Source organism: Oncorhynchus mykiss, chromosome 5 (genome assembly GCF_057628025.1).
Source record: "Oncorhynchus mykiss isolate SJ-2025 chromosome 5, ASM5762802v1, whole genome shotgun sequence".
NCBI classification, from domain to species: Eukaryota; Metazoa; Chordata; class Actinopteri; order Salmoniformes; family Salmonidae; genus Oncorhynchus; species Oncorhynchus mykiss.
In genome coordinates this window covers 67,862,241-67,884,958 of record NC_143026.1, presented here as the reverse complement: position 1 = coordinate 67,884,958, position 22,718 = coordinate 67,862,241, and the positions used below count along the sequence as shown (strand labels likewise).

The following is a 22,718-nucleotide window of genomic DNA, read 5'->3' as shown; positions in this document are numbered from 1 at the left end:
GGTATTCATAAAAACATATTTTAACCACTTTTATTGAACACAGAATGAGTCCTTGCAACTTATTATGTGATTTATTAAGCACATTTTTACTCCTGAATGTATTTAGGGACGCCATAACAAAGGGGTTGAATACTTATTGACCCAAGACATTTCAAATTCCACTTTTACATGATGGGGTATTGTGTGTAGATCAGTGACACAAAATCAATTTTAAATTCAGGCTATAAGACAATAAAATGTGGAAAAGGTAAAGGGGTGTGAATACTTTCTGAAGGCACTGTAGCCTATGCCACACCCAAAATAATTGATCTGTTTATTTAATGGTTGTGCAAAATATGTTGAATTATTGCCATGACCCAAACCTGTAGACCATGTTCTTTCTGTTGTTTGCCTATTGTTACTATGTGGCCATGAAACACTTGCTACTGTATGTGCTATTTTCCTTGTAGGACTTGTTTATAAGAACAGGAACATCTTGTGACTGTGTTCTCTCTCCTTCCCTCTCCCCGGGCCCTCAGTGGATTTTGGCCCATATACTTGGGCCTTAAACTGCAGCAAACATTATGTAAAGGGATTGGCTGCTACTCAGTAGGGCCAGGACCACATGATGCAATTCAAGGTTAGGTTGGAAAACAAACCATGGGGCTGTGGAGGGGCACTATGGGGTAACAGTAGCAGGGGCATAGTAAAAGGCTTCAAGTGGCAACCTCATTCCAATAACAACATCCCAGGGGGTAGTCTTTCAGAGAGGGGATATTTCTGCCTGCTCACGGATTGGCTGAGATCAGGAGGTGTGGCTGAGAGGATGATAACAATAATGGATTGCATTTATACAGCACTTTTGTGTGCTACAGTCATAAGTATGAGTTACTCATTCACCACCAGTGTGTAGCAACCACCTGAGTGATGTATGACTGACATGCATCAGAACGTGCACAATACATTAACTACCAACCTCTGCAAACTTCTTGAATGGCCAAATCCTTGAATTTTTCCCCCATTAAATGTGTGTACATTACTGTATTTATACTTGGAATATTTTCAACAGGAAAAGTAAAAGAATAGCTGGAATTTTTATGTGTAGTAGCTCAAGACAACATTCATAACAGGTTAATTGATTTAAACAACATACTTACAGTAAGTATTAACAAGTATGTACATACATTAGGCCTACAACTACACTAAGTACTGTAGAGGAATTAAACCCCCCCCCCTCAAAATGTTTTGTTCAGGGGGGTCAACATCTCCAGTTATGCACGTCACGTGTGTCTGTGAGGTATACAAATACGTGTGTATGTATCGTAGGTGTGTGAATGTGTGCACACATGCTTATTACTCTGCACAAGAGAGATGAGTGTGCTGCAGTTAGCAGTCCTCTTCTGTTTCATCTTGGCTGCTGGGTTTTTCCAAGGAGTCAGCGATCAACGTCACATGGTGAAGATTTACACACACTTTTTCTTAGAATGAGGTTCCCAGAACATTTGAAAACATGGCCACCTTTAAAGGAAAGGAAACACTACAACTTTCAAGCAAAATAAAATACTATTATAGCAATACATGTTATCCAAATAGCACCTTTACAAGTCCCAATGACACTTTAGGATAAAGACATAATAGCACCAAAAGTACACATATCACTAAGCTATAGGTTCCAGAGACCACACATGATACATCCCACCCAATACTCTCTCCAAGATATTCCCACTAAGGACATGAACAATTGCTCAAATGTGCTGTGAAATTAATATATATTCAGTTCACTTTAGGACTGCAGTGTTTGGAATTTTGTATATTATTTGAAGATCTCACTTAAATGTCGGACTAGTCCAGACCAACCGCTCAACCAACAGACAACCTTAACTGAAAGAATTCCCTGCGTTGTCCCTAAAACTGTATTTGCATGGTATTCAGGTACATGTTATATATGTGTTATCTTACATGTCAGGCAACTTTAGTAATTACTATGTTGGCCTAATAATATGTTCCTACACTGTAGTTATATGGTACCTATCCTTGTACTTATCTAGTAAACATATATATTTTGGGGCTTCAAATTTAAGTAGAACCACAAATTGTGAAGGAAATTATTTAATGAGTAGCATAGATCGATGGGATGGTTGTTTAGCAACAAAAGCGACTCATTCGCAACTATGGGAAAAACAGACTGGGTATTGTTGTCAACGTAAACCATATTTTGTCTTCGATTTTAGGCTATTGAAAACATACTGTAAATACATTTGCACAATGATTAGCACTTGTCTCACAAATATATCCTGACAGTTGTTGGTTAGTTAGCGAATATGAGACATATTAGCATAGAAGTGACATCAGTCAAAACACCTTAAAACAAGACATGGTATAAAGAACAAGATAGAACTAGCTGAAACGAGTCACCCACGATTCCACACATGAAACTTCTTGTCATTGTTGCTAGTTATCCGGCCATCTAGAATCACAACAACACAAGGACTTTTGCCCCATTGAAGCATGCGCATGGTTTTCGTGACGTTGTCAGCTGTTTTTAATGAAATAGTATGACATATTTATACATACACAATAAAGTACTGTATACTGTCACTACCAAATTCTACTTTAACCCAAATTGACACTTTTGATCCCTTTCTGTGTACATTTGAGAATATTTCATTAGTCCTAAAGTCCTAAATATTACAGACATCCCAAGCACATGTTTTATTGAAATATCCTACTATGTAACAGGAATATGATCCTATTTCAATTAGAACTTAATTCTAATTGAAATAAGACCATTTGAAATGACACTCAGTCTGCGAGATAATACAGGAGGACCATACATGAGGCAAACTGACTTGCAAGTCATGAAACCGTTAGGGTGTGCACTCACAGCCTAATATTTGCCGAGTCACATAATCCACCGTGTTAACAATGACATTTGCATTAAAAACAGCAGAAGCACATTGTCATTGCAACAACTCAGACAGAGTTGAGTAAATTCACGTTTGATTGGTGCTACGGAAATTCTTTAATTTGATCCCGCCCTGATCCAGTTGAAACTCCGCCTTTTCATGCCAATTCTCCAAATGTCGAGTGGAGTCCAGTCTGGTCTAAAACATTTCACACAAAAAAAAACAAGCAGGTTGAGATGAGTCAAATCATCTCCGTTCGGTCTCACACGTAGCTCACGCAGGGAGACCAGTCACATGGTGGCTGTAGGGAAGAATGAGGGGAAATTACTCTTGTGAGTTGGCACTGAGACTACATAGTCAAGCAGATGCAGAGAGAATTTTGATTAGAACCTGCTATGTAATATTGTTGACCGAGGGCAGATAGAAATAATCCTCTTCCCCTCACAGCTAGAGGTCATGTACTCCTGTAACATGGCCAGTGGGTACTCTTGGCACGACAGCCTGAATTAAAGGTGGTTTCCAGGTTTTGCAACCTGGTCTCAGAGCATTTTGTATTATTCTGGACGTAAATCCAAGACATTGCATTTAGTATGATGTGTTACATTTCATATGGTATGTATTAATTTGTGGTTGCCAATCACCCATTTTGTATGATACTGTATGTTATGAATTACAATTTGTATTATATGTTAAGAATTTGCAAACCGTATGATATGTTACAAAATCTAGCTAGATGGCTAATGTTAGCTAGGCTAGGTGTTAGGGTTAAAGTTAGGTTAAACGGGTTAAGGCTAGGGGAAGGGTTAGCTAACATTTAAGTCATTGAAAAGTTGGTAATTAGCTAAAATGATCAAGTTGGCAGCAATAAGATCTGAACGCACAACCTTTGGGTTGCTAGACATTCACATTATACGCCCACCCATCCTGACCAACTCCCTACTAAGTAACCATCTATCTTATGCAGTGGTGTAAATTACTTAAGTAAAAATACTTTAAAGTACTACTTAAGTCGCTATATTTTTTTAGGTATCTGTACTTTACTTTTATTTATTTTTTACAACTTTTACTCCACTACATTCCTAAAGAAAATAATGTACTTACTACTCCATACAATTTCCCTGACACCCAAAAGTACTTGTTACATTTTGAATGCTTAGCAGGACAGGAAAATGGTCTAATTTACATACTTAAAGAGAACTTGCAGGGTAGCCTAGTGGTTAGTGTTGGACTAGTAACTGAAAGGTTGCAAGTTCAAATCCCCAAACTGACAAGTCTAGCAGACTCACTAAACACAAAAATACTTTGTCTGTGTTGGCGAGCTGTATTTAAAAAGAAAATTGTGGTTTGGCGCCATCTGATTTGCTTAATAAAAGGAATTTGAAATAATTTCTACTTTTACTTTTGATACTTATATATATATATATATATTAGCAATTACATTTACTTTTGATACTTAAATATATTTAAAACCAAATACTTTTAGACTTTCACTCAAGTAGGATTTTACTGGGTGACTTTCACTTAGGTAATTTTTTATTAAGGTATCTTTACTTTTACTCAAGTATGAATATTGGGTACTTTTTCCACCCCTGGTCTTACGTAATCACACGAAACAGAACATATCATACTAAATGGAGAGTCTCGGATTTACATACAGAATACAAAATGCTCTGAGACCAGATTGACAACCGATCGACCTGCCTTTGAGGAGCCTACTCATCCAAGAAAGTGAATTCCATGTGATGTCCTTGGATTCATTTAGCTCAAGTCAAGTGGGTTCAGGTCATGGTTACGTTGATACGTTGTCCCCATCGACAAGGAATAGGACAGGTTATGAATGAAAATCATTCTTGCCTTTAACTCTCCCTGGCTGTGACATAATACTGTTCATTATGAAATATCATGGCCTGTTAATCCACCCCAGACCACTGTGCTCAAGCCTATCTGGCAAAGGCCAAGTAGTGTTCCTTCTTAGTTTGAGCAATTATGGAGGACAGAAGAAAACATTTACAACAAAGTTGCTGTCTTCCTTCACTCCATACTGTTTCTTGCATAACCGTTTTAAATCAGATAATTACCCTGAATCATGTCACAAGCTCTACGTATCCCCTTCAATGGATCTATAAGTCTAGGATGAGGTTAATGGCATACAGTGCCTTGCGAAAGTATTCGGCCCCCTTGAACTTAGCGACCTTTTGCCACATGTGAAGAATCAACAACAAGTGGGACACAATCATGAAGTGGAACGACATTTATTGGATATTTCAAACTTTTTTAACAAATCAAAAACTGAAAAATTGGGCGTGCAAAATTATTCAGCCCCTTTACTTTCAGTGCAGCAAACTCTCTCCAGAAGTTCAGTGAGGATCTCTGAATGATCCAATGTTGACCTAAATGACTAATGATGATAAATACAATCCACCTGTGTGTAATCAAGTCTCCGTATAAATGCACCTGCACTGTGATAGTCTCAGAGGTCCGTTAAAAGCGCAGAGAGCATCATGAAGAACAAGGAACACACCAGGCAGGTCCGAGATACTGTTGTAAAGAAGTTTAAAGCCGGATTTGGATACAAAAAGATTTCCCAAGCTTTAAACATCCCAAGGAGCACTGTGCAAGCGATAATATTGAAATGGAAGGAGTATCAGACCACTGCAAATCTACCAAGACCTGGCCGTCCCTCTAAACTTTCAGCTCATACAAGGAGAAGACTGATCAGAGATGCAGCCAAGAGGCCCATGATCACTCTGGATGAACTGCAGAGATCTACAGCTGAGGTGGGAGACTCTGTCCATAGGACAACAATCAGTCGTATATTGCACAAATCTGGCCTTTATGGAAGAGTGGCAAGAAGAAAGACATTTCTTAAAGATATCCATAAAAAGTGTTGTTTAAAGTTTGCCACAAGCCACCTGGGAGACACACCAAACATGTGGAAGAAGGTGCTCTGGTCAGATGAAACCAAAATTGAACTTTTTGGCAACAATGCAAAACGTTATGTTTGGCGTAAAAGCAACACAGCTGAACACACCATCCCCACTGTCAAACATGGTGGTGGCAGCATCATGGTTTGGGCCTGCTTTTCTTCAGCAGGGACAGGGAAGATGGTTAAAATTGATGGGAAGATGGATGGAGCCAAATACAGGACCATTCTGGAAGAAAACCTGATGGAGTCTGCAAAAGACCTGAGACTGGGACGGAGATTTGTCTTCCAACAAGACAATGATCCAAAACATAAAGCAAAATCTACAATGGAATGGTTCAAAAATAAACATATCCAGGTGTTAGAATGGCCAAGTCAAAGTCCAGACCTGAATCCAATCGAGAATCTGTGGAAAGAACTGAAAACTGCTGTTCACAAATGCTCTCCATCCAACCTCACTGAGCTCGAGCTGTTTTGCAAGGAGGAATGGGAAAAAAAATTCAGTCTCTCGATGTGCAAAACTGATAAGAGACATACCCCAAGCGACTTACAGCTGTAATCGCAGCAAAAGGTGGCGCTACAAAGTATTAACTTAAGGGGGCTGAATAATTTTGCACGCCCAATTTTTCAGTTTTTGATTTGTTAAAAAAGTTTGAAATATCCAATAAATGTCGTTCCACTTCATGATTGTGTCCCACTTGTTGTTGATTCTTCACAAAAAAATAGTTTTATATCTTTATGTTTGAAGCCTGAAATGTGGCAAAAGGTCGCAAAGTTCAAGGGGGCCCGAATACTTTCGCAAGGCACTGTATATTAAACTGAATGGGCTTCCAGCTACATATTAACTCCACAACCCTTACACCAGCCATATTTTTGTGGTCTTTATGCCACCTTGTGGACCAACTTAAGACCTGCACGACTGGTTTATTATGTTAGTTGGTCTCGCTCTACATGCTTTGTTCTCAGTTATTTTATTGCTTTTACAAAACAATGCCATAGATTTAATTAACAAACAATATATTAGTTTGAGTGTATATTCTGGAAAAATAACAATGGTAATACAACAAGGCTTCAAATGCTGCTCATCCAATCATCATCCAGGATCCAAACTACCCATTCTATAATTAAACATAAGACACTGAGTTTAGAGTAGGAACATAGAATGAGTATCTTTAATGTCACCACATACTACAATCTTAGATATGTACAAACATACATATATTATTTTAAGATATGAGAACTAAATGACAGGAATGATTCAGCTTCAAATTAAAAAAGAAAGATCTCTTAATACTGTGCTCTGATAAAATGCTCAAAACATTAAAAGGAACAGAATGCCTTACAAGGTTCCTGGTTAAAAAGACCTACATGGTTAAAATAGATTACAGTACTTGTTTATAAAAATAAAGACTCTTTTAGATTTGGTTTACGTTTCCTGTTTCATTCTTCTACATGGACGGAACTAGTCTTCAAGGGGGAATGTGTCAAGTGGTCAGTGGCGCTCCCTTAGTGGCACATCTGTGATGTCATCTCTTTCTGTAGGAGACAGGAGTTGTAGTTTAGCAATATTATTATAGCAAAAGCACAAAAATGTGCTCGTAAAGATCACAATTCTAGGGTGCAAAACAGACATAACTAAAGGCAGCTTCCTTTACACAAAAGCCATGTAATGTCAAAGAAATTATATGGAAATTAAAAGGTATCCTTGCCTTTATAAGCGTGTGCAATTGTTTTATCAGCTCACATACCAACAAGATAGACAATTCAATTATTTTTTCCTCACTCACCAGTGGCTCAAGCTCCTTATGGTCTGTGAGGTTGAACTCTGTTACGAAGTAGTAGAAGTGCTTGTAACAGGTATTGACGTGGGCCTCTGCACCCATCTGGCTCACACGATCAAAGTGGTGGATGTAGACGTGGACGAACACACGGAACAAGCGAGACAAAATCTTCTTAGCTACCTGCATGAAGGTCTTGGGGAAGGGAGTACCTTCAAAAACAAAACAAAAGATGACAAAAAAATGAAGACATGTCCTCCTGAAACATGTAAAGTAAACAAAAGCAGTCATGCTCTCAACCATGTGTGTTTGAATCAGTCTACTTGTCAGATTCATTCTCAACTTTTTGTGCATCACAGGATCATGCTTGTATCACTTGGAGATATGTGAGCCTTTAAATGACCACAGGACAGATTATTCATATTTTCCTTCATCCATCCAATAGCAGACCTGCCAACCCTGTCCAACTTTTTAGAGTACCTGCAAATTTGAGTTTACTTCCCATAGCACACGCTGTTTGTGAGTCTGATGCTTTTTTTAGACATGGTTCCTAATCAACACTAAAAGCAAAATCATTTTGAAAACACAAAAATAAATGATCGCATCGACACAGAACGCAAACTAGCTACACAAAGCTTAAGTAGGCTACCGCAAAGGGAATCTGAACGCCGTTCGCTAGTAGAGTCCGGTGTTTCAGCCTATGTAAAAGGTGCCTATTTTATTTCTTTGCAGCGCATACATCCTTTTCGAAGTTGATAAAATCTCAAATCTAGTGCAAAGGCATTTTAGAAGCATTGCCTCTATAGCTAAAACCGGACACTCAATCCTTCTTCGCGCAGTCTTCTAAACTCCCGACTCCATTTAATGCCAATATATATGTTTAGATTTATTTTGTATTATACTTGTGTAATGCTTTTTGTGACGTGGAACATAATTACAATTACAATATATCAGGTTGGGTGATCCTCGTACTGTTACGTGGAAAATACAACTAATCGCACAAATGCGACCAGTTATTTTTCGTATTTAAATTTTATTTATAGCGCTAGCAAATGCGTGTGAACTGCTGGCACTGAATGCTCATTTTATTTTCGCTAAGGTTAGCTTGAAACAATTAGTGTTTACCTTTCCACAACACACGGAGTCGAAAATGGATTTGTCCTGTGTTTACGTACAGCTGACAGTCGGCAAACTCAGTATCACAACAAACAGGAGGGACAGACACGGTGTAGCTACGTCGAATAATGAGGTATTAATCTCCATGTCCGTTGACACAAACTCCGTACATGTCTGTGTGTTGCAGCTCGAGAATTGAGATGTTAGATTTTCTCAGTAGATATATTTTATTAAAATTACATTTAAAAAAATACAGGCCCTATTAATTTCTGCGTACTTTTAACTCGGATCTCGTACCTGCTTACATGGACAGAGAATTGCGTAGTTGGTACGCAAAATGCGTGCATGTTGGCAGGTCTGCAATAGACGAAGTCCATCCATTTACGCTATTCTAATTGCATTTTAACAATGCAATTCCAGGGACATGTGCACATGCCATGCCTATTTATACCCTACTGTGGATTCTGTGACCAATTTCTAATGCTATTGCTTGGCTGTTTCTACAGCTAGTCAGATACCAAGTTGTGTGGTGGGAGGATGTGAAGAATGGAAGGTTAAGAATTTCTGGCTCTTTGTAGATGAACAAATACTGCTGTTGCACTTAGTAATGACAAAGCAAACTCAAGGAATTCAGCCTATCAAGATTCTCTTTTGTAACTCTGCCAAAACATTAAACCCATTTATCACAATGCTGATCCCAGCCCATGTACCTAGTTATCATTATTTGTACATACCGACGTTGGTGGGGAAGATGTGTTCGTTGTTGATCTGTACCTCAATCCAGTCCATCAGCAGGCTCATGTACTTTGGGGCTGGAACGGCTGTGGGCTTCTTGTACTTGTGCTCATCCTGCCAGCGGTACTCGTACTTGGGCCCTCCAGACATTACAGGGCAGGTCTGGTCGGTGCAGGAGTCGCTGATGGTGCCGTAGATGAGGTTGATGCGGTTGAAGAAGTCCACCACGTGCACGGCTACCCAGTCATTCAGGTCCTCTCCATGGGGCAGTGCTACCGCCTGCTTCAGGTCCAGGCCTGCATTCAGAGACGCCTGGGCCTTCTTGTGCAGCTCGAAGCGCTGTGTCCCGGGCTCAAACTTACGCTTCGGCCGGAATGTCCTGTCCTTGTTGAAGACTTGCTTCAGGGCCATGGACATTGTTGCATGTGGCAGTTTGTTTATGTCTTAAATAATTATGTACTGGTTAGATGGAGGAGAAATCAACAACAGTGGAGCTGTTACACACTGGTTTTATTTTTCTCACAGATGATGTTAGTCCTGAGACTGTTGAAGGGTCAAATCTGAGAGGGGTAGAAAGAATAATTGACAGTGTCAGATTCACATAGATGCCATATTGTCAAATTCAGCAGTATTCCATCTGGTGTGGCTATTTATTTTACCTTTATTTAACCAGGCAAGTCAGTTAAGAACAAATTCTTATTTTCAATGACGGCCTAGGAACAGTGGGTTAACTGCCTGTTCAGGGGCAGGACGACAGATTTGTACCTTGTCAGCTCGGGGATTTGAACTCGCAGCCTTCCGGTTACTAGTCCAAAGCTCTAACCACAACTATGCCAACAAGGCCCACAATTTATTTCTTACATTACAGTGCCAGTCAAAAGTTTGGACACACCTACTCATTTAAAGGGTTTCTTTAAAAAAAAAAACATTTTCTACATTGTAGAATAATAGTTAAGACATCAAAACTATGAAATAACAAATATGGAATCATGTAGTAACCACAAAAGTAATAAACAAATCAAACTATAGTTTGAGAAATCTTCAAAGTAGCCACCCTTTGCCTCGATGACAACTTTGCACACTCTTGGCATTCTCTCAACCAGCTTCACCTGGAATGATTTTCCAACAGTCTTGGAGTTCCCACATATGCGGAGCACTTGTTGGCTGCTTTTCCTTCACTCTGCGGTCCAACTCATCCCAAACCATCTCAATTGGGTTGAGGTTGGGTGATTGTGGAGGCCAGGTCATCTGATGCAGCACTCAATCACTCTCCTTCTTGGCCAAATAGCCCTTACACAGCCTGGAGGTATGTTGGGTCATTGTCCTGTTGAAAAACAAATGATAGTCCCACTAAGCCCAAACCAGATGGGATGGCGTATCGGTGCAGAATGCAGTTGTAGCCATGCTGGTTAAGTGTGCCTTGAATTCTAAATAGTGTCACCAGCAAAGCACCCCCAAGCCATCACACCACCTCCTCCAAGCTTCACAGTGGGAACCACACATGTGGAGATCATCCGTTCACCTACTCTGCATCTCACAATGACACGCCGATTGGAACCAAAATGTCAAATTTGGACTCAGACCAAAAGGACAGATTTCTACCGGTCTAATGTCCATTGCTTGTTCCTTGACCAAAGCAAGCCTCTTATTATTGGTGTTCTGTAGTAGTGGTTTCTTTCCAGCAATTCGACCATGAAGGCCTGATTCATGCAGTCTCCTCTGAACAGTTGATGTTGAGATGTCTGTTACTTGAACTCTGAAGCATTTATTTGGGCTGCAATTTCAGAGGCTGGTAACTCTAATGAACTTATCCTCTGCAGCAGAGGTCTTCCTTTCCTGTGGCGGTCCTCATGAGAGCCAGTTCAAGTGCGACTGCACTTGAAGGTACTTTCAAAGTTCTTACAATTTTCCGGACTGGGAAAGGGGGATACCTAGTCAGTTGTGTCTACCGCATTTAACCCAAACCCTCTGAATCAGAGAGGTGTGACATCCATGGCTTCGGCAGTGTATTAACTGCCTTGTTCAGGGGCAGAACAACAATTTTTTTTACCTTGTCAGCTCGGGGATTCGATCCAGCAACCTTTCGGTTACTGGCCCAACGCTCCTACCCTCCAGGGCATTAACTTTGAACAAGGCACACCTGTTAATTGAAATGCATTCCAGGTGACTACCTCATGAAGCAGGTTGAGAGAATGCCAAGAGCCATTATCAAGGCAAAGGGTGGCTACTTTGAAGAATCTCAAATATTAAATAGTTTGATTTGTGTAACACTTTTTTGGTTACTACATCATTCCATGTGTGTCATTTCATAGTTTTGATGTCTTCACTATTATTCTACAATGTAGAAAATACTTTTAAAAAATGTAAAAAACCTTGAAGGAGTAGGTGTGTCCAAATTGTTGACGGATACTTTGTTAAAACAATCTGCATCACCATTAGTTCTGTTTGGTATGAATGAATAATACTGTAAGCATTTGTGGTGTCTCTGTCCATTTCTGAGCTCCAATTAACTAATTAAAAAACTATTCATAAATCATGTTTAAGCACTGATTAATAATCACATAATCAAACTATTTAACCATATTTAACTACCAAACCATAAAAATACACTTCCATGACTGCTGTCATAAGAGTAGTAGGTTCATGGAAGTCTGTCTACATCAATTTAGAGAAGAATAACACCAACCAGTTACAATGTTACAAAAGTGAGTGTTGTTACAGAGTAGACTAGATAGTTACCATGTTGCAGAGAGTGAGGTTTTTAATTAGAATGTGGTTACAATGTTGCAACGAGTCATTTCCCATTTGTCACATTTACTTTACGGCCTGGTTCAGCCAAGCGAGTCAGCATGGACAACCTTGCACGATTTTATGAAGTGACCTCAGACAATAAGGCCATTTCATATATTGAAGTTACTTATAGGCCTATATCTAGACAGCTGACATCAGAAGTATAAAGTGGTCGAAGGCAAAAGTGAAAAACTTAAATCTAGCTAGTTAGTACATGATGTAGCATTGCGGTAGCCTGCGCGCTGATGCTAATGTTGGTTTCGTGAACGATGAGGGCGCGTGACGAGGCTACGAAGTTTATTCATGACGTGAAAAAAAGGACATCAATCGCACTTGTTGCTTTTCGCATAATAAAGCTAAGCATAACCTTCTCATCAAAATATTGATCATTATTACATTTCACGTAAACATAACGGAGTAAATTGCTACCGAGCTGACGGTGACGAAATTCGTCTCCCAACCACTTTCCCCGAACTTAGCGACACCACTTACTTGTTCCGCTTTACTGAGCCTTCTTTAGCGATGTTCCCTTGAATAAAATAAACTTTGCTAATCGTTTTCAAATGTATAACAAAAGCTACATTATGATTAATGTATAAGAATACGACTCACAGCGCTAAGTCTATACTTTATTAGGAAACAAAAATAAGCCCCTCCCTACCAAAAAAAACCCCAACTTCCTTTGATCAGACGTCACTGTACACCGCCCGAGGACAGAGTGGCGCACCTCAATGAGGCGTGCACAACTCTATCATTAGGCTGGTAGCCTAATGGTAGCCTAATGATATGCCTAATGATATATGATAAGTATTTTGATAATTCAAACAAAGTGAATTGTTTGACATCATATTAATCTAAGCAAGACTGTTGTGTCGATGATATAGCTATGGGTTTAATCGTTTCCTCATAGTTTTCGATTTTAAAGTGTTGTGAAAATGTCAATCTCTCGTGGAAGTGACAAACTTGGTAACAGATATTGTGAAAATGTAGACAATTTCACAACTCAAAAACGAAATTAATCCCATATTTCTGATCTTAAAGTCTTTTTCATAATTTATTAAAAAGTAATTTCTTCAATTACTTGATATACATACACCATATTCTGTGACATGTTTTATTCATCATGACGTGTTAACAAATGTATAGAGAGCTAAAGCACATAAATAGAAACAGAATTCACACTAGACCTAATTATATTCTCAGGGAATTACACTTTCAATATGCAGTTTTACAATTCTAACATGTACCATTTTTTTTTAGTTTCTTCCAAAACATTCAAACCAACAAATGATGCAGTCCTGAGCTAATAAAAAAGGCTGTTGTAATATGAATTACTTTCATTACAGACTCACATTTGCGTCAATAAGGCTTGTTTAGCTGTTTACTGTTGCTGCCTGTTTCTGAAGCCGTCAGCTTGTTCCCAGTTCATAAGAGGCTCATTGTCTGTCTCAAAGAATGCATTGTGTGGTGCGGGGACAGAGTGTATCTTGTCCCTGGACTATTTGAGAGGCTCAGCAGCGTCTGTGGTCCCCTCAGGCAGAGTTTTGTTGGATATAGAGTAATAAAAGCCTCGCATGCGCTCCTCCACCTTCACAAAGCCTGGCCGGTCCTCGTGTCTGAGAAGAGAAAGATCAGACACTTTAGACTTGATGGATCTCCTTTGGGCAGCAGTGTGGTCTAGTAGCATGTGGTGTGAAAATGAATAGGTCTCTGGTTTCTCACTTACTTGTATGTCCAGCAGTCCTTCATCAGAGCATACATTTTATCTGGACATCCAGATGGACATTCCATGCGGCTCCCACTGGCAATGAAACTGATCACCTCAGGACCTTTCATTTTCTGATCACATGTGGTAAAAAGACAGATGAAGATCATCTCAACAGCTCTGTTGTTGGAGGCTGTTATTATTGAACCTTTATTTAACTAGGCAAGTCAGTTAAGAACAAATTCTTATTTACAATGACAGGCTAGGAACAGTGGGTTAACTGCCCTGTTCAGGGGCAGAACAACAGATTTTTACCTTGTTAGCTCGGGGATTTGATCTAGCAACCTTTCGGTAACTGGCCCAACTCTCTAACCACTAGGCAGCAGTATACATCTTTAAATGTTTGTTGTGTATAGATCTTGCTGCTGCTGTACAGATAGTACCTTGTATGGTTTCCCTCCAAAAGAAAAGGCTTCCCACATGGTGACACCGAAGCTCCAGACATCACTCTTGCTGGAGAATTTGTGGAAATTCATGCATTCTGGAGCATACCACTTCAGCGGCCATTTTCCTGCAGTGCGTGCCTATGTACCCACGCACACACATGCTTACCATACCACATTAATAATGTACATATGAAGAACTGCATCATTTAACTATATACAACAGAGCAACTTAACATTATAGCACATGACACATGCAAGAGACTTCTACCTTGTAATAGTTGTCATCAGCACCCAAAGCCTTGGACAGGCCAAAGTCACTGATCTTGGCGAACTGTTGGTTGACCAGCAGGACGTTGCGAGCTGCCAGGTCTCTGTGCACAAAGTTCTTCTCCTCCAGGTACTTCATTCCCATAGACACCTGGTGCATCAGCCCCACAATGTTCTCCACTGTGACCTTATCCCTGAGAGGTAGAGAGACAGAAAGGGAACTCAAATAAACTCAATTCTCATGGTATTTAGCTTCACTTTGCTGAGCTCATCATCACTGTTTGAGTAATAGCAGGGCTATCATCAATTGCATTTCCATAACTCTCTATGATCAATGTCACTATTAAGAGAAAAACATGCCTTATGATATACTGTACTACACGTGTGAAATCATTGCCCTTACTTATTGGTGGAGAGGAACTTGTTGAGTGGCCCAGCAGAAGCCATCTCCATCACCAGCATCAGGCACTCAGCCTGGCAGAGCCCCAGCATGCGGACGATGTAAGGGTTACTCAGTTGGTGCATGATCTCCGCCTCCCTCATCATCTCATCTTTCACCAGCTTCTCATTCTCACTCTTCAGCACCTTGATGGCCACATCCGTGTGGCCCCTGGAAGCTCACAATCATTTGTGATATGTTATCAATCGGGCCCCATGTTGTTCTAAATGTTAGCCTCTAACTAGTGTTCAGAGTTTTTCCTGATCAGCTCACTTTCTCAATAAAAATAATTATACACCTCTGTGACATTAAACGTAGTTACCAGTTGTTATAAGTGGCTCTAGGCATGAGGTTATTGGTTCTAAACTCAGGTTCTGATGTTTTGTTTTCATTCATCCAAGAAGCAGCACCCCCCACCCCCCCTCACTTATTTGTCTTGAAAACTCCTTTCTTGACACAGCCAAAGTTGCCTGAGCCGAGCTCCACCTCGTCAATCATCAGCTGCTCCCTATTGATGAAGAACTTCTTCAGGTCATTGGGGTCATGGTAAGGGTTGACAAATTCACTGCAGTCCATGGGCAGCATCTGACGGTCTGTGGGGGGCGAAGTGTTGACTTCCGTGGAGCCCCCCAGAGGTACTGTAAGAAAGGGCCAAACCACAGGTAAATGACATAAAGACACGTTCAATAATTTTTTGATGTGGATTTTGGTGGAAAGGCCATGGGTGTCTGTTGTAATGTTAGTGACCTACCTCCAGGTGGCGGTGTGTATCTATTTGTTCTGGACAACCTCTGAAAGAAATGTACTGTATTCAGTAGATCTGTGTGAATGAATTTGGAAAGTACTGTATCTACCATGGATAAATTATAAAATGTTCTTGACACTCACCCCTGAGGGCACAACCGGAGTCTCTGAAAATGGATTTGAAAAATAAGACAATTAATTAAATTGCACAGGGGACACATTTTGTGAAAGGAGAAGAAGAATGTGATGATTTTGATTCACTTGAGAACAAAATGTTGGTTCATTACGTTTGGCATTGTTGCGGTTCACACATGGTTCCCTCAGAACTGTCACTAGCCCATCAGGCTTCATCTTAAGATACTCAACCAGCTGCAGTGTAGAAGGGAGGGAGAGTGGGGTTAACTTTAACATGAGGTAGCAGACATAATAAATTTGAACCAATTTGTTGAAGAAGACAGAAGAGTCTACCTGCCACACAGTGTCAAATTTGGTTCCCTCTGGCATGGAGTACTTCCCTGATTTGTCATGTAGGATCTGGTAATGGTAGGCCGTTTTTCCGTACACCAAAGAAAGGGCAAAGGTGCCGGACTCTTCCCTGTCTCTGACTCTGATGAGAAAAAAACATTATAATCATTGTTGTGAGTGTTTTGGGATGTGATGTAAATTGTTATATTTGTATATAAGGGAACTAATATATATGTTTGTGTATAAGGGAACTAATGGGACTGCCCCGTTAGAGCTCCTGACAGACGTTCCCTATGGTGCATCAAGTTTGTTGGAACCTCTCCAGTGCGCTGATTGTAAATAATGACTAATTTAAGATTGACTTTGAATGTCCCTGTGTAAGAATTACCACGACAGGGACTTTTGGATGGAATTGAACTAAAATATATTAAATGACTCACAGGAACTTTCCGTCTGGCTGTGCCCTGGAATAGAGTCGCCTCTCCCCCTCCTGGCGAGGGATCTTGCCGTGGTACCAGGGCATCCTCTCATGGGCAGTGGTGGCGATCAGCTTCTCCAGCTGTGGGGCCTGGCTGATGATGGCCTGCTCCATGGCCTCCCCCTGAACACAGACAGACAGTTAGTCAACCTGAGCCTACACAGGGCCAGCAGGGCCAGCAGACTAACATCAGTTATCCTACTCGTGCCAAGGTTCTACAGGGCATCAGAGATGCTGTTGGTGTGACCCTGCTGCCTATTCTTCAGCCAACCCTCACCTCCAGGTTCCATGTCTGTCGTACATACTCCCTCAGCATGTTGTCCCTCAGGTTATCAAATACGCCTGCTCTAATGGGGTTGTCTGGTGAGCGCAGACAGGGCTTCTTCAGGTTGCACACCAGGCCATCTGAGTCCTTACTGTAGAACTCACAGAGCTCCGCTGGCCCACAGTGGGGCTTGCCACCCGCAATACAGTAGGTGCCATTGAGTTGTTTCTCCACAGAGTAGTGGTGGAAGTCCAGGTCCCATATCAGGGAGATCACGTAGCCACCCAGGCTCCGCAGACACTGGCGCAGCAAGAACAGCCCGTCTGCCATGCCTGCCAGCTTCAGGTGCTCCTCAGCCTCCGAGCGACTGATGCTGCCGTAGAAGAATGGCAGTTCTGTCGCAGGGTCTGTCGCCATGTCTGAGTCTCCTCAGGAAGTACGAGGGAAGACTCCTCAGTTGGAAGGGTTGGAGATGTCTGGAAGCTCCTGATTAAAGATCTATACAGAGAGAGAATGGAAATAATAATGCATTATTATTTTCACAATATTCAAATGACCATAAGTAATGCTAACTACAGTATGTTTTCCAGATCGTAGTTTTTCTCTAATTGAGGTTGTTGATGACAGTCTACAGTCTTCATCAGAAACTCCATCTCAGGGATCCAGAGGAGTATCTGGGGTATTTGTGTGGTTGGGCTGTTCTGGGTGCAGTAAGTGAGAGAAATAGTAGGCTATGCGTGTTTCTCTACACCGGCACAGACTGGTGTTAAGCACAGCCACAACAGGAAATGCACCCGCCCCCATCCTCCTTCTCCAAGTCTTCAGTTTCTCACTCTTACGTTGAACAGGTGCTGCTCTTTCTCACATTTTCCCTGAGCTGTTCAACACACTGCTGCACATTTCAATGAAGATTATGAAAACAAATGTCCTTTATAGACACATGAAAATACAAAAACAAAATATTTCCGTTGTATCCCCCATCAGTATTTGTTTAAACTAATTTGTGCTTTATTCTGACTATCAGGAGAATTTAAAAGAAGTGTAGACTGCAGTCTGTGCAATTACCATCAAAGCAGCTGGTGTCTGCTCTGCTGTGAGGTAGCTTTATTTGATAACAAGTGGAAAATGCCTGTTGGTGGGTAAGACACAGATGAGTATCATAACTTTTTAAACGCACACCAGACAACTATCAAGATGACATGATATTCACGCACAGAAGCAGAAATAAAAGAAGTCTGGCAGGCAAAATAAACAGTTGAATCAGTTAGCATAGTGATGTACTGAGTTATCTATTTGCGGTTTTCATATAACTTCCTCTTTTCCGTTTAAATTGACAGCCTCATTTTGGAAAATGGAAGCTTTAGCAAATCAAAAATGTCAACTGCTGGTGTGAGTCATAGGTCAGGGTGGTTTTCCTTGGTTTGGTTTGTAGTTTGAATCAACTGCTAAAATCAAACTTCAGTTTATTACATGATACACAATGTACTAGCAGCTCCTTATGGGAACTCTTCATTCCCATTTTTCTTGTAAAAAAGTGCAAACTTATGGCCCATGGCCAATATTTGATGTATTGCTTTAGAGATGAAGTCCTGTGCTTTGTGAAAGGATTCTATGAGGTGAGATATGTCAAAAGGAGGGCGAAGGTAAAGACTGGGTCATCTTTGTCTATGTGTGTCTATGTTTGTGTTATGCTTTTAAAACTGTGTTGTGATTCAACCACTTGAGAATAGCCATGAAAGTCAGTTCCCATGCAAATGGAAAGATGTTGAGCATAAAAACCAATCTGTCAGAGAAGAAGATGTATTGTCAACAAGAGACTTGTTGACGAGGAAATGTCCACATTTTCTTTTCTAGTTCCCTGAATTTATGAGTGAACACATAGACAAAACCATAAATGTCTCACCACTAGCTCAGTAATCGGAGCATAAATATGCTGTTTGCTTTTGACCACCCCAATTCTCTTCCCTGATGTTTCTTTCCTTCCAGTCCAGAACAGAAAACCTAAATGGAGATAAACTTCTGATAAGGGAATACTCTATATATTAAAGCAATAAGGCCCGAGGGGGTGTGGTTTATGGCCAATATACCACGGCTAAGAGCTGTTCTTATGTACAACGCAACACGGAGTGCCTGGATACACAGCCCTTGACCGTGGTATATTAGCCATACAGTATATCACAAACATTTTGTCATACCCATGGTATACGATCTGATATGCCACGGCTTTCAGCCAATTAGCATTCAGGGCTCGAACCACCTAGTTTGTAATCTCTTTTAGAAATAGCCAATATACAGACATGAACAGCCCTTAGCCGTGGTACGTTGGCCATATACCACACCTCCTCAGACCTTATTGCTTAATAAAACTATTTTTGAATGTTATACTGCTTCATAAGGAAAACAAACCAACCAAGACAAATTTCACTAACAATATATAGAGCAACCCAGATGTTACTTTACAAAACAGAGACTGACAGTGTGGTGGATATTGAACTGCATCAGCACTTTTTCCAATACACTTCTACAAACATTACCCATGCTGTTAATATTCAAACGTTACATTCCAACAAAATTACTTTTTTCCCACAAGACATTAAACTCACATCAAAACCAGCTGTAGGCCTATATTCTCCCCTGGTAGACCCTGCATTCTCAGTAGTGCTTTGCCCGGAGGTTGGTTGGGGTTTACAGCTGAGCCAATATAGGGCATACAGTACCAGCAGGTTGGACGGTTGAACCGGCCGACCCTTAGAGGAGTCCCAGGTCCTCTCGGCAGGCTGAAGGCCATAGATTTAAAGAGCGGAGAGATAGCAGAACTGTGTTCTGACGCACAACTTTTCCCATGCAAGTACTTGTGACTGTGAGCTCTACAATAGAAATGCTTTGTCCACTGTACCACAAACGATAAAACGATAGAGGGCCCTTGGTTTAGCTATTACAATAATCAACTATAAGAAGTAAACTCAGCTTTGCAAAATTCAGTCGTTGGCACATGGCCATGATCTGTAACAATAATACATATTTGCCATGTATTTCATATGTAATCATAGTCATATAAATAATAGCCCATCATGTTTTGCCATTAGAGTGTTCAGAAGATGATTGAAAAGAAACGTTATATCAGAAACATGATCTGTTCTGTAAGTTATGCTAACAAAAACATTCCTAAATCATTAGATACACAATACCTAGCTATTTTTAGGGATCGCTTTGGCTACTACTAAATATAAATGTGTTCAATGCGGCAATGTTGTTTTTTATATAGTGGTGTAGGCCTTTAGAGAACAAAGAGACCACACAATGTTGCTTAAGAACACCTACAGTGTTTGCAGAAACAACCACAAATAGGCCTACAAACAAACATACATTAAAATGGTGGAAGACTCTAATAAGTAGTTAATTTAAAGTATGTGGCTGAGACTGCTACCTAGAAAACAAATAATATTTAGAAATTGCTTACTTCAATGGAAAATCAATAAGGGACTTAATGCGCATATTTTTCGTAAACGTAGAAGACTATTGCTGATTTCAAATCAAGCTTTTTTAATTTCTTGTTCTGCTATTGTTTCATGCAGCTTGCAAAATGCTTGACTTGCTGGGTAGCTGACAATTTCCCCTCACCCAGCCATATTTAGCCAGTCGAGCTTAAGACCAAACCCAAGAGGGTAATCAAGTATTTTGTGACCCCTAACTCTCTAATTCTCCCTGGAACGACAACACATCAGTCTTAGTGATCTGGGTTGTGGCACCTCTGTAATGAGTTAGCCAATATATAGAATGAAATTGCCCAAGTCAGCCACACATCGTCAAGGCACAGTTTGGCCAGTAAGGTTTAAACCAGGGCTCTATCCCAACAGGCCAATCAAGTTGTTTCTTATAGATTCTTATAGAACCCATTACTGGACTGCATTATGTTCAGAATATTTCAAAGAAGTATGAAGGTTAGTCTGTCGTCTAGTTGAGAATGAGTCTGTTTAAAACGTCGTAAAAATACAGCCCCTTATTTTCATACAAAGCACAGTAACCTATTTTGTCATATTTGTCTGATTACAAGTGCCAGCAAGTCTCAAAATATAATCTACAGTATAATTCAAAAGAAAATTACAAGCAGTAACGACACACATGAACCACGGGTGTGTCTACTTGAAAATCCTACCCCCTTTTGGTTTTCTATTCATATACACAATGAAAGCAACTATTTATAAATATAATCTCTACTTTTGAAGCCACAGCTAGAATGTCTTTGCGCACTGTGGTGAACCCATATTGCCTGTGTTACAGCACAAACTCTTCTAATAGAAACATATTAACAGTTTTAAATCTGTTTAAGACACTGGTTATAAGGAAACAAGTCATAGAAAAGGAACATTTTTACATATATTATTGATATAAATGCAGTCTAAAATATTGTATTGTATACTTCAAAGTACATTCAAGTAATAGACTTTCAACTTGATCTTTTTTCCATCTCCAAAATACAGCCGAAACAAAATCCTTGATTTGGTTAAAAGAGATTCATCCTAATTCCTCAACTGAAAATAAGTGAATAAAAAGACAGAACTGTTTTTTTAAATGAGATGGACTCACCATACACTATTTCACTGGAACTGAGGAAAGAAGTCAGAGATCTTAGTAGATTGGCCTCAGAGACAGAGAGCTGCTGAGTCTGTCAATCTGTATAGGTGACAGAGAATATGCATCAGCACTGCTGAGTGAGGGCACGAGTGGGGGTTCAGGAAAACTATGTGGGTTGATTGATACAGCCCTGGAATCTTCACTAAGCTACTTCCTCACCTCAGCTACATGAAACCCTTTCTACTATACTACCTTTTGTTTCATGAAAAGGCAGAAATAAAAAAATAGCACCATTTCAATATTTACAACCATCTGACACAGCTGACCCAGTTTTCTGTATCCAACTGTCGACCACGGCCCTCCAGCAGCGAGGCTATGGTGGAGGTTTTAATGGTTACATGGAACAGCATTCCATTTCAGATATCTCTTTGTTGGAGGCCACATGTCAGAACAGGGCTAGTGCATGCCCTCAAAATCACCTACAGAGGGCGGTCTGGATTAACTATTCAGGTAGACCTAACTACTACCACTAATAACAAGTCAAGTGCATGTGTAATATGCATAGGAGACATGCAAAGGAATTAAGTAGGATAATAACACTGGCAAGTTGCTGTTACTACTACAGTTGTCTACTAAATGTCTTCTATGCTCGCTTCGATTAAAGCAACACTGAACCATGCATGAGAGCATCATCTGTTCCGGATGACTGTGTGATCACACTCCCTATAGACAATGTCAGTAAGACCTTTAAACAGGTTAACATTCACAAGGCCGCAGGGCCAGACGGATTACAAGAACACATACTCATAGCATGCGCTGACCAGCTGGCAACCTCTCCCTGTATCAGGAATCAGGTAAGACCCAAGTCCAGACCGTGTCGAAGTAACAATGTTTATTGCACAAACAGAGGCAAAGGTACAGGGCGGCAGGCGGGCTCAGTGTCAGGTCAGGCAGAGGTCGGAAATCCAGATAGTGGCAGAGGTACCGGACAGTAGGCAGGCTCAGGGTCAGGGGCAGGCAGAGTGGTCAGGCGGGAGGTTTAGGGTCAGGACGGGCAAGGGTCAAAAACCAGGAGGGCGAAAAAAAGAGAGGCTGGGAAAAGACAGG

At 40.5% G+C, this 22,718-nt stretch overlaps 2 protein-coding genes across 5 annotated transcripts; both read right to left on the bottom strand.

Annotated features, from left to right (window-relative positions):
* Positions 1 to 6,951: 6,951 nt before the first annotated feature.
* On the bottom strand, positions 6,952 to 13,115 carry mob3a (MOB kinase activator 3A). Its single transcript, XM_021603964.3, has 4 exons — positions 12,720 to 13,115; positions 9,437 to 9,997; positions 7,596 to 7,798; positions 6,952 to 7,344 (listed from the first exon to the last, which is right to left on the bottom strand). The coding sequence occupies exons 2-4, from the start codon at positions 9,852 to 9,854 to the stop codon at positions 7,315 to 7,317; spliced, it is 651 nt and encodes a 216-aa protein (XP_021459639.1). The 5' UTR covers positions 9,855 to 9,997; positions 12,720 to 13,115; the 3' UTR covers positions 6,952 to 7,314.
* A 138-nt stretch (positions 13,116 to 13,253) lies between these two features.
* Positions 13,254 to 22,036, bottom strand: LOC110524376 (tyrosine-protein kinase ZAP-70). Of its 4 annotated transcripts, XM_021603962.3 has the most exons (14): positions 21,624 to 22,036; positions 18,102 to 18,165; positions 17,049 to 17,534; positions 16,734 to 16,894; positions 16,297 to 16,435; positions 16,116 to 16,197; positions 15,973 to 15,995; positions 15,836 to 15,875; positions 15,512 to 15,722; positions 15,049 to 15,255; positions 14,647 to 14,839; positions 14,376 to 14,516; positions 13,954 to 14,066; positions 13,254 to 13,843 (listed from the first exon to the last, which is right to left on the bottom strand). In XM_021603962.3, exons 3-14 carry the CDS (start codon positions 17,451 to 17,453, stop codon positions 13,726 to 13,728), a joined length of 1,833 nt encoding a protein of 610 aa, XP_021459637.2. In that variant the 5' UTR covers positions 17,454 to 17,534; positions 18,102 to 18,165; positions 21,624 to 22,036; the 3' UTR covers positions 13,254 to 13,725. The 4 variants fall into 4 exon arrangements, with proteins under 4 accessions (XP_021459637.2, XP_021459638.2, XP_090091765.1 ...); XM_021603963.3 differs by lacking the exon at positions 18,102 to 18,165 and having other exon boundaries at positions 21,624 to 21,788; XM_090235639.1 differs by having other exon boundaries at positions 16,116 to 16,435; positions 21,624 to 21,727.
* Between the last annotated feature and the right edge of the window lie 682 nt (positions 22,037 to 22,718).

What these genes read in the sequence shown, in the direction of transcription:
- LOC110524376 (XM_090235640.1), bottom strand. Translation starts at nt 17,453, where the DNA reads ATGGCGACAGACCCTGCGACAGAACTGCCATTCTTCTACGGCAGCATC. An exon ending in CTCCGGTTGTGCCCTCAGGG is followed by an intron (nt 15,876 to 15,972) that starts GTGAGTGTCAAG and finishes CATTTCTTTCAG; the next exon opens with AGGTTGTCCAGAACAAATAG. An exon ending in TTGGAGGGAAACCATACAAG is followed by an intron (nt 14,067 to 14,375) that starts GTACTATCTGTA and finishes ACATGTGATCAG; the next exon opens with AAAATGAAAGGTCCTGAGGT.
- mob3a (XM_021603964.3), bottom strand. Translation starts at nt 9,854, where the DNA reads ATGTCCATGGCCCTGAAGCAAGTCTTCAACAAGGACAGGACATTCCGG. An exon ending in CATCTTCCCCACCAACGTCG is followed by an intron (nt 7,799 to 9,436) that starts GTATGTACAAAT and finishes TTGTTTTTGAAG; the next exon opens with GTACTCCCTTCCCCAAGACC. An exon ending in ATAAGGAGCTTGAGCCACTG is followed by an intron (nt 7,345 to 7,595) that starts GTGAGTGAGGAA and finishes TGTCTCCTACAG; the next exon opens with AAAGAGATGACATCACAGAT.